The following is a 12,103-nucleotide window of genomic DNA, read 5'->3' on the forward strand; positions in this document are numbered from 1 at the left end:
ATAAAAATTACTTAATGTAAAATAAAGTTCATACCATTACAAAGCTACTTAACATTGAGTAGTGTTTTATATCAAGTTTCATATCGCAGGATCAAACCACCTCGATGGATCCAGTCAACCGATTGGGTTTTTTCTTGTTCCAACCAGTACACCACAACTGGTGATATGTGTTTTCCTGTCTGTGGGAAAGTGCATATAAAAGATCCTATGTTGCATTAAAAAAAATGTAGCGGGTTTCCATATACCATATGTTTTGACATCCAATAGCCAATTAATTAATTAATCAGTATGCTCTAGTGGGGTCGTTAAACAAAATACAGTTTAAATTTAATATCAATAACCATTTTAATATTAAACTGTATATCAAACTAACATTTTATACATATTGGTAAAATATTAAACCGATAGTTTAAACATGAAAAATGTTATATATTAAGTATAATATTAAAATTAAAATCATAGTGTTGTTTCAAGTTATCTTTGTTTATTTGTAGCTGAACTGAAATAAAACTACATGTATTTCAGAAGATCAGTTAGATTATTTATTTTTGAAAATTTGCATGTATGTATGTATGTATTGATGGGACTCGAAACTGTGGCACCGAATCGCCCGCAAATTGCAGACTAACTACGATGCGTATGTATGTATGTATGTATGTATGTATGTATGTGTATGTATGTATGCGTGTAAGTGTGCGTGTATGCGTACGTGTGTGTGCGCGCGCATGTGTATACTACGTGTGCGCGTGTTTGCGTATTCGACACAACTTTGTTTCTCGTTAGCTAATTGTGTGTTTTCAGTCAATATTTAAAGATGTGCATCATAGCATGTAAATATCAAAGTCAACGAAGGAATCGAATTGTTGCAAAGTTCATAAATATCTTTTAAGCCTTAACCGCAAATTTCTTGACTGATTAGCGCTGTTCCGCCGCGATCCAATGCCAAATGATTCCTTCGTAAACCACGCCCACTTTTGAACCTGCGGTTTGTCGCTGTGCTTAGTTTTCAGCCAATCGCGCGTGGCGTTCTATTGAGATGACACGATACATCGTTGAATGATTACAGTCGCAACTTGTGAAAGATGGTTCGGTGTTTACTATAGTGTTTTCCTTCATCCGCTTCTGGGAATCGGAGTGTTGTCACATTGGTTCATCGCTGTCAAGTATTCGGTGTTAATGTGAAACAGAAATATAGCCCCCTTTTTAAATATGCAAACAGACGTTTTTAAAACAAACAAGAACCATATATTTTTTTAATATTTAAAAGCTGGTCATGTTAAATATATATAATATTGGACAACGATTCGTTTAATATGGCCAGTTCTGAATTAAATGAGATCTGGAACGCGGACGAAGAGAGGATGCCCCTAAAATGCGAGTCCGGAAATGATTCTACTACGGAGAAACCACAACTGTCTAGCAAAGCTAGTGCGTTTTCAATCGCCGCCATCATAGGAAGTTCCAAAACACAGACACCGGAAGATAATGTCAGCACGTGCACCGAAGAACCCATTTTCTTACGATCAGGTAAGACTTATAAATATTAAATTACTTAACTTAGACGTACGTATATCCCGCATTAAGGTTTTCATTTCAAGGTTAGTGGTTAATTAAAAATAAATATAATTTCTTCGCTGTGTAAAATGAATAATTTAATTTTATTAATTTATAGTAGGAAAACCTTTTATTTGATTTTTAAAAAATTAAATTACTTTAATAAATAAATATATAATTATGTAATCATTGAACTGTAAATATGCGGTATAGTAGTCATAAAAACGAGCTAATGTTTTTAAATTTGATTTTAATATTTTAATCTTTCTTATTTAAACATAATGAGTATTTTCTCTCATATACTAGTATATTGTATGTCATTTTAAACGCCTTTATCAATCAAAAATGTCACATTCTTCTCGCCTTTTATAATATAATATAATTTAAGTGACTTTCGGAGAAGATAGATATAGAAACTAGTGTTGTTAAAAAGAACCACTGTCGCGGGGTTTTTTTGTGGCGGGTTTTTTGTTTATTGTTTTTTCTTCATTTTTTTTCTTCATTTATTGTTATATTTATGGTCGTTTTGTTTGGTTTTTCTTTTACTATTACTGGATAACAAATACGATTCCTGTGTGTGTACATACGTATATATTGTATATCTAGAAAGGCTTAATATTTACGTCCTTAAAACTAATAAATTATACTATTACAGCGCTCGTCTTTTACTTGTCTGAACTGTGCCGGAACTCTAGAATATCGCTTACACTGATCCTATAACAATGCAGTTATAATAATATCAATTATAAACGCGGATAATGTTAATTAGTCTTTGTAAAATGACATGATACGTAAAGCGAAAATAACAACAACAAAAAGACTTCATAACTTTGATTCTTAATTTACAACATTTTTTTTATATACTAAAAATGTATTAGTACATTACACACACTACTCTGGGGTATTCTTTTAATTTTGACTAACTGTGTGTACTGTCATATCAATTTTTATTATTATAATAATTTTGATAATTTATATATAAATTTATTTACGAGATAATACTATGTACCCGAGTCAATGAGTATACTATAGCCGATTTTTTTTTCATTTTTTTTTTCATATTAATTCTTTTGTAAATGGTTAAAATTCAAAAACAAAACAAACAAAATAAGCAACTTTGAATGCCAATCACTTGTTTCCGTTTGCACGATATGTGAAATAGTTATTTTAATTATAATCTGCTCTGCGGGTAGAAATCTACCGATCACAATATTATTTGTAAAAATTGAGGTTAAAACAAATAATTTCATTTGTGTTTGACCCTGGTTTTGGATGTCAAATCTATAAAACTAGTAGTTTATCATAATTCGTATATCTGCACTTATAATAAAGTCACCACAACTGGTATATCAAAGGTTGTGGTATGTGCTATCCTGTCTATGAGATGGTGCATATAAAAGATCCCTTGCTACTAATAAAACAATATAGCGGGTTTCCTCTCTAAGACTATATGTAAAAATTACCAAATGTTTGATATCCAATAGCCGATTATTAATAAATCAATGTACTCTAGTGGTACAAACTTTATTTACTTCATATTAAAGTCCATTTCGGGATTTTTGTAATCACGTTGAGCTTTTAATAAATAATAGTAATAGTATGTTTATAAAGATGATAGCATTGGTTTATGCTGTAAATGGAATAAATTCGTATAATGTTTATTCGCCTATATATCATTCTCTGTGAAATATATACATTTATCAAATAAACCAAGTTCATTTACTAGCTGGTATACAGTTTAATTACGTTTTCTAACAATGAGTGGAACGAATATAGGGTATCTCTCTCTCTCTCTCTCTCTCTCTCTCTCTCTCTCTCTCTCTCTCTCTCTCTCTCTCTCTCTCTCTCTCTCTCTCTCTCTCTCTCTCTCTCTCTCTCTCTTCGTGTGTGCGTATGGATGGAGGTGGGTGATCGTGTGAGTGAGTGTAGGTGTGTTTGTGTATTTTTGTTGTTCCTTTTATTAATTTGTAGTGGGGTGGGGTAGAGGTCGATGGGAGGGGGTAATTCTCTCTTTAGTGTTGTTTAAAACTGAATTAAATATTAATATATTTATATTGCCGATATTGCGCATTTTACAAGCAATATGAATGTTTAGGCATTTACCAACTCTTTGTTTTTTACAATACTTGATTTAAATGAAAAATTATGGGAAAATATAGCGGTTTTCTTCTAAAGACTATATGTCACAATTACCAAATGTGTGACAATCAATAGCCAATAATTAATCAATAAATAAAACAAGCTTCTAAAATTTAATGTAATATGTAATAACACGATGTGCAGAATTAAAAGTTTTACCCATTCTGGTTATGAAATTCTGAACCGAATTTGCAAAGTCTGTTTTTATCTTACACACGCAGCTTCGTATATTTGCAATGTTAAACACCTGCGTTTAAGAAGAAGAAAAAAAAACAGGCTTCGTAAGCTCAAACCTTTTTGTTTTACGGCTAGAGATTTTAAGATCGGACTTAATTGATTATTCGAGGTGAGGATTACACTCAAAGAAAGGTGTTTTATGGGTGGCTGCAGGTGATTTAATTATAATGTATTCTGCGGGTAATGAATATTGGAAACACGTGGTACACGCACCTACCCAGGTACAAGTAAACCCATAGAAGATACACTGTGTACTTAAAGAATTACGTTATCACCATTTGGTTTCTTATTACTTCCTTATCGTCTGTTTGTGTTTTTTAAATGTGTATCGTATCAATAATCTGTGTGTGGCAATGCTTTTTGTCATCCTTGCAGTGTCGTTGACAGGTCCCCAGAGTTTGGTGTTAAAGGGGTGGGTGGGTGTCTCTGGTCCAAACTTTGTGTTACATTTTTTTCTAGGTGCGGGCAGATATATATATAGATTATTATACGAGCTTGTGTGTCGTACTGATTTTACGAAACGAGTGTCAGGATTATAAATAAACCTGAATATCTTGAACTAGTGTCGGGATTCATGTATTACCACCCCACCCCCCACCCCCCTCTCTCTCTCTCTCTCTCTCTCTCTCTCTCTCTCTCTCTCTCTCTCTCTCTCTCTCTCTCTCTCTCTCTCTCTCTCGCTCGGGTAATGTAATCCTGACACTCGTTTCGTAAAATCAGTACAACACACTAGCTCGTATAATAATATATATATATATATACGTGTAGATTGTATCCAGGTATTTTCTCTTCAACACCATATATCGTGGTTGATTTGTCTCTATAACATATTTACTATTGCTGTTTCAAGGGCGGATCCAGACATTTTTTCGTGGGAGGGACTAACGAAAAAGAAAAGAAATGTTTTATTTAACGACGCACGCAACACATACTATGTACGGTTATATGGCGTCGGACATATGGTTAAGGATCACACAGATATTGAGAGAGGAAACCCGCTGTCGCTACTTCGTAGGCTACTCTTTTCGATTAACAGCAAGGGATCTTTTATATGCACCACCCCACAGACAGGATAACACACACCACGGCCTTTGATATACCAGTCGTGGTGCACTGGCTGGAGCGAGAAATAGCCCAATGGGCCCACCGACGGGAATCGATCCCAGATCGACCGCACATCAAGCGAACGCTTTACCACTGGGCTACGTCCCGCCCCCTAACGAAAAAAGGGGATATAGACCAACTCGTCAAAAGGCCATCCCAGTTTTATTTTATTTTCAATTAAAAGAAGGAAAATAGAGGCAATTAAATATTTTAAAGGAGCGTCTGTATGTCCCCCTCTTGAATAAACCTCTGCGTTTTGCTATCAGGGTCGTTCTAGAATTGATCAAATGGGAGAGGGGCAGTGGCGTAGCGAAGGTCGGGGGCCACGGGGGCAATGCCCCCCCCCCCCCCCCCAATCCAAAATGTTTGTATTTTTTATCGTATTAAATTTTATAAAATTATACGTACATACATACTGTGGGCCCCCCTCCCCAATAGTGGGTTGCCCGCCGCCCCCAAATATAAAATTCATTGGAGAGGCGGGAGACACCATGATTATTATTTTACGCTTGGTGGATATGCTGTACTTAGTCTCTACACAGATATGGTTAAAACAGTTATTTTGTGGGTAGTGGGTACACCTTTGTTATGTGATCAATTATCCGTCTCTTTACTGCCACTATTAAAGCAGTGATACGTGCTGTCCTGTTTGTGAGGGAAATGCATATAAAAGATCCATTGATGCTGATGGAAAACAACTTAATGTAGCTGGTTATCTTTAACAGTCAGTTCACAAAACCAGATAATGTTTTAATAAATATAGCCAGGTTTTTCAATAATGGTGCACAACATAATGACATTTCTCGTTCCAGCCAGTGCACCACAACTGGTGTATCAAATGCCGTGGTATGTGCTATCCTATCTGTGGGAGTGTGCATATATAAGATCCCTTGATACTAATGGAAAAAAAATCTAGCGGGTTTCCTCTCTAAGACTATATGTCAAATTTACCAAATGTTTGATATCAAGTAGCCGATGAATAATATATCAATGTGCTCTAGTGGTGTTTAGAATCTGTTGTGTTTAACGACATCACTAAAGCACATCGATTTCTTAATTATCGACTACTGGATGTCAAACATAAACATTCGCTAGAATGTGAAGTCGATTTTTTTTCCAGCGTGAAATATTCTCGCCAAACATTTCTTATACAGAGCTCACCTTGTACATGGCCAAATTAGCCAACTGTTAATTTGTATACAAAGTGGCTACAACATTTAGTCTTTGGCTAATAAAATATTCTTTAAATTAACTATGTTCGATCCTGTTCAAGGAAATACACATCTCAAAATTGGCTAAACTTAAATTTGTTCCAGTGTGAGCCCAGCTTAAATAAAATTTTAATGTTAATATTTAAAATACAAGTAATAAAATTAATCTAATATAATATTCAAAACGAATGAAAGATTTTCGAGAATTTAAAAATAATACTAATAGATAATGTCTAGAGTTATTCACGAAAGATTTTTTAGTAACAATTTAGATACAGAAAAAAAACTACATAAGAAACGGAATCTTGGATTTGAAGTTATATACAAAAACAAATGCCGGTGTTGAGCTTAATATAAAATTATTGGGTGGGGTGGGGGGTAAAAGGGTGAACATTACACGCAATACAGACCTATGAGTTATTTCACACACTGAAAAATAGTAATCCCTATAGAGCTGAGTTATTATGTTAGTCGACTAAGAGATGATTATTCGTAGAAAATTCACTTCACTCAGGGCCGTGAAGAGCCTAAAATATGTTTTTGTTTTCATTTAACGACATCACTAGAGCACATTGATTTATTAATCATCGGCTATTGGATGTCAAACATTTGGTAATTTTAGCATATAGTCTTAGAGAGGAAACCCGCTACATTTCTCCATTAGAACAAGAACTAAAACAAGTTGATTCAATATTAAGGTCACAGGCCCAAAACACACCAAAAAACATCATATATATTTTTGTCGCATGCGAGTGGTTAACTTTCAAAACATCATCGCTTAGCTTTCTTATTACAGATACCTGATATAAAAACAATGACAAATTGTACAGCAATAGTTCATTTGTAGATGACATCACCTTCACAAAAATAATCGAAGGTGGTACGAATATTTATTGTTAAAATTAAAAAGAAACTTTTTTTTTTAAAGTCCGTACAGTTTTTACACTCAAGTAACACATGTAGTTAGTAGCATGGGATCTTTCATAACCGACAGAAAGGATAACACATACCACGGCATTTTTCATATACCAGTCGTAGTGTACTGGCTGGAACGATAAAATAGCCGTATGAGCCGATCGACGGGGATCGATCCAAAACCGAGCGTGCATCAGGCGAGCGCTTTACCACTGAGCAACGCCGTAGTTTAAGATGTGTTGAAGTGTTATTAAAGAAGCAAAGAAAGAAATGTTTTATTTAACGACACACTCAACACATTTTATTTACGGTTATATGGCGTCGGACATATGGTTAAGGACCACTCATGGGCTACTCTTTTCGATTAGCAATAAGGGATCTTTTATATGCACCATCCCACAGACAGGGTAGTACATACCACGGCCTTTGATACACCAGTTGTGGTGCACTGGCTGGAACGAGAAATAGCCCAATGGTATACAAGAAGCATTCTCCTCCTTTCCAAGCAGTTCACTAGGACACAAAGAAATGAGGTTTAGCGCTCTGTAGTGATGTTCCAATGATCGATAATAATCGAAAAATTGATCGGTTTAGCTCTACCGGTGCGATCATCGATTATAAAATCCATAATCGATTGTGTGGGTAATTGTTTCTCCAGTTTAAATGATGGAATTGTTATAAATATGTTGGGGTTGGGTTTTTGTTTTCATGTGTATATAAACAAAAAAAAAGATATTAAATAGATATTATAGGTAAAATAATCGATTTGTACGATATATCCTTGTGATCCCTGACAAAGGTGCACGATGCTTATAATTCAAATTCTTCTTATGTTTATATAATTCTAATCGATGGTGTTATCGACAGTTGATGGTTCAACCAATCCTCAACACTAGCACTTTGTCGAAATACTTAAACTGGTTATTAAAGTCATTCCTTTGACCACGACCCGCGGTGACGATAAAACAAATCTGGAAACGTTTTAATTTATATTTATGTACAGGGAACGCCTTTTTTTCAAACTATTGAATTTACCACAAGCTATTTATTTCTGAGCTTATTGTTTTCTAAACTGAACACACAAATAGTTTGTTTGTTTGCTTGTTTGTTTTTTTAATTTCCAAAACACTTTTACTTTTCTTCTTATGTCAATCTAACCTGAAATTATTTACAAACAAATTTTAGTTTTTTGTAGAAGAATGGGACAGACTAAAAACTGGTTATTAAAGTCATTACTTTGACCACGACACGCGGTGACGATAAAACAAATCTGAAAATGTTTTAGCTTATATTTATGCATGGCTTAAGAAATGAACCAGCTAAAGAAATGTATTTGTGTTAGTAGCCCAGTGGTAAAGCTTCCGCTTGATGCGCGGTCGGTCTAGAATCGATCCTCATCAGTGGGCCCATTGGGCTATTTGTCGTTTTAGCCAGTGCACCACGACTTGTATATCAAATGCCGTGGTATGTGCTATCCTGTCTGGGATGGTGCATATAAAAGATCCCTTGTTACTATTGGAAAAAAGGTAGCGGGTTTCCTCTCTAAAACTATATGTCAAAATTACCAAATGTTTTAGATCCAATAACCGATGATTAATAAATGAGTGTGCTCTAGTGGTGTCGTTAAACAAAACAAACTCCTTTTTTTATATGTGTTATTTGTTTTATTTTATTTTTGTAATCAGCAAAAAAAAAAAAAAAAAAAAAAAAAAAAAAAAAAAAACTAATTTAAGTTCATCCTTCGCCATTCTCGCACTGCGCTCACATTCACCTCCTCGCTAATTTTGGAAACATCAATATCAATGTAAAAAAAAAAAAAATAAAAAAAAAAAATAATAATAATAAAAAAAAAAAAAAAAAAACACAACAACAATTATTATTATTATTATTTTTTGTTTTAGATGAATGTATGGACTCTGTCTCGAACGAAATTCCACAGAGTTCCCCAGGCAGTCCGGACAGACCAGTCAAAGTGGAAGTCTCCAAAGACGAGTTTCTTCCCAGCAGAAAGGAGCGCAAAGCGAAACACGCCGCCAGCTCCTCTGGAAGCAAAGACTTGGAACACATCGAGTGCCGACTGGAAACGAAGGAATTGTGGGATAAATTCCACGACCTGGGGACGGAGATGATCATCACCAAGTCTGGCAGGTGGGTACCCTGGGTACAGAGTGATTCCATTTACACGGGAGGAGAGACGGATGGATGGACGGTAATCGAATAAATGAATGAATGAATGAATGAATGAATGAATGAATGAATGAATGAATGAATGAATGAATGTTTAAAGACACCCCAGCACGAAAAATACATCGGCTATTGGGTGTCAAACTATGGTAATGCAAACAAATAAAGTGATGATCAACATCAATATAAAAATTCAAGATTTAAATAAAAACAGTGTAAAGAACTGTGCAAAAATACAAATATCACAGATAGATACTGACTTTTTACTCAAAATTTCAATTTTATCTCAAAGAAAACAAGGGGAGTTGTGCTGTATTGGCCATTCTCAAAGAGAATGTTACACCCCTGCACCACGGTGAGGTTACAGCACGCGCAGGGGAAGGATGGTAATCGAGTCAAAACAAGTCTGTAAACTGTTTATATTTATGTGTAGCAACAGTAACAGCAGAAGCAGCAGTAGTAGTAGTTGTAGTAGTAGTAGTACATGCTGATGCGCCAGTTCCGGATTACTTCAAAAATAATTGTGAATTCTGTCAACATGCGCGCGTATGACTTTAAAAAAGACAATCAACCATATAAATAAACAGTGATATAAAATGTAAATTTAGGTAAACGTTTGACACCAAAAACAGTGTTGTTCGAGCTGGCGTACTAACGCCATTTGCGGATCACTTTGTCCAGTTCCGGATCACTTTTGAAAATTGCGACTTCCGCCTTCAAAGACACTATTTCCAACATCTTAGCACTGTAAGTACGTTATTGCTGCCTGACATATTTTATAGTCATTTGCAACTCCATGAGGTACCCCCTGATTACGCCCCTAATTAGCCATTTCTAAAATCGATTGAAAATCATCAATAGTAGTGGTAGTCGTAGTAGTAGTAGTAGTAGTAGTAGTAGTAGTAGTAGTAGTAGTAGTAGTAGTAGTAGTAGTAGTAGCAGTAGTAGTAGTTGTAGTAGTAGTAGTAGTAGCAGTAATAGTAGTAGTAGTAGTAGTAGTAGTACTAGCATTAACCACCTTATTAATTATGAATCCTGGCATATGGTAGAATAAATAATAATCTATAATTTTACTATTAACAAGGAAAGTATTACATATTTTATTAGTTACCAAACTGAAACATTTAACAACTAAATAAACCTTATTTTTCCCTAGAAACTGTATTACGTTTGTTATTGAACCTTTTGTAATCATTTTCTTCTACATTGAAAATTAGTGCATAAATTTGAAGAAAACAATGATAATAATTAATTACTAAAATTAATGTGTTTTAATTAACAAATGGTCATCTATCGTTAGTAATATACCTTAAAATTTCTTATCTCTTTCAGTGAAGACAAATTTATATTTTTCAATTATTATTTATATTTATCTTTTGGTGTTTTCTTCTGGCATTGTACTGTAAAAATGTATGAAATATTCCAGTATAACTAGATTTTTTTACCACAAAAAAACCCTGATATAATATTCTTACTTGGTTTTTTACATGATATTTTAAAAGTATTGTTCACAATTAAATATGGTCGATTTTCGTTTTGATATATTGCCATTCTCAAAAAACGTTCCAGAAACACTGAGTTGTATTCGATATAATTGGCTAAATTGTTCAACTAATGCTGTTTAAACTAACTGATTGCTTTACTGAAGTGAAAACGGCATCCACACAATATGGTTATCTCATTACGTTGGAGGTTCAATTGCACAATTACACACCAAACAAAAGGAAATTTAAAAGAAATGGTTATCCAGCTGTTAGCGTTTTCGGCTACCAAATTTGATCAATGTTTCGCATTATAATAAGGCTAAACGTCGCAGCTATGGGGCGAAAAACTGAAACACGAGACCATTAAGGGCCACTCGCGATTATCTTGACTAACGTTTGAAATTCGAACAAGCGATCTATCCCCTATGGGGGTGCTGAATGACACGCAGGGCGCAATTCTGCCGACGTCTGTTTTCACACCTAACCGCCATTGTCCGCGCTGACAGTGTTTCGGGTAGATTTTAAATTGCGGAACGGGGAGTGACGCGAAAAGTGAACCGACCTGTCACTTGTCTCGGGCACGTGTTTGTTTTAACTCTCCGTGGATTCATCAAGGGGAAATAAGCTCTGAAAACAAACAGTTATTTTAACAAGTATTATCGGATCACCGTGGACTCTGTCACTTTTCTCAGTGGGGAGCGTTACACGATCGGCGGAAGCAAAAACAGGCGACAAAAGGCATTTTCAGCGCTAAATACGACCAACTCCGGTGAAGCCTTTTTTTCTTCAAAAAGGCGGCAATTACGCAAAGGAAAAACAATAATGGCGCGGCGCTAATGGGGTAACATAATAATCTAATTACCTCCCTTAAATGGCTCTCACTGACAAGGAAATTTTCACTCGTAGAAACACTATTGAGGGACTTAGCTATAAGCGCAGGACAAATGCACTGAAATCTTTAGTGAAAAAAGTATCTAATTGACGCGAACGTGGTAATCAATGAGGTGATAAATGTAAAACGACAGCACGGGTTCTCTTACGGGGGGTTAGCACGTGAAAACAAAACAAATATCACCGAATAATTTGAGCGACTAAACGGAAGCGAGCGACAGGCAAATAAATGCGACACTGGCGTTTCTGCTCGGTGATGGAGAACTCTGGCGGGAGACCCCTAATTCACCATTTCGATGCCGGGCCGAGTCGCGAGTCTTACAGATCTAAATAACCCAGGACATCGCTGATTTAAAAATTGATCCAAATTACGAGGTCTCGCCA

The 12,103-nt window shown here is 35.3% G+C and overlaps 1 protein-coding gene across 2 annotated transcripts in view; it reads left to right on the forward strand.

The window, feature by feature from the left end:
* The first annotated feature begins 1,061 nt into the window (after positions 1–1,061).
* LOC121389522 (T-box transcription factor TBX20-like) overlaps positions 1,062–12,103 on the forward strand; it is a 24,299-nt gene continuing 13,257 nt past the window's right edge. Inside the window, exons 1-2 of one of the 2 annotated variants that reach the window (XM_041521178.1) lie at positions 1,062–1,527; positions 9,062–9,308. In XM_041521178.1, the coding sequence (XP_041377112.1) occupies positions 1,314–1,527; positions 9,062–9,308 (461 nt within the window). In that variant the 5' untranslated portion in view covers positions 1,062–1,313. The remainder of the gene's footprint in view (positions 1,528–9,061; positions 9,309–12,103) is intronic. The other variant, XM_041521177.1, reaches the window with a different exon arrangement.

Source organism: Gigantopelta aegis, chromosome 14 (genome assembly GCF_016097555.1).
Source record: "Gigantopelta aegis isolate Gae_Host chromosome 14, Gae_host_genome, whole genome shotgun sequence".
Taxonomy (NCBI): domain Eukaryota; kingdom Metazoa; phylum Mollusca; class Gastropoda; order Neomphalida; family Peltospiridae; genus Gigantopelta; species Gigantopelta aegis.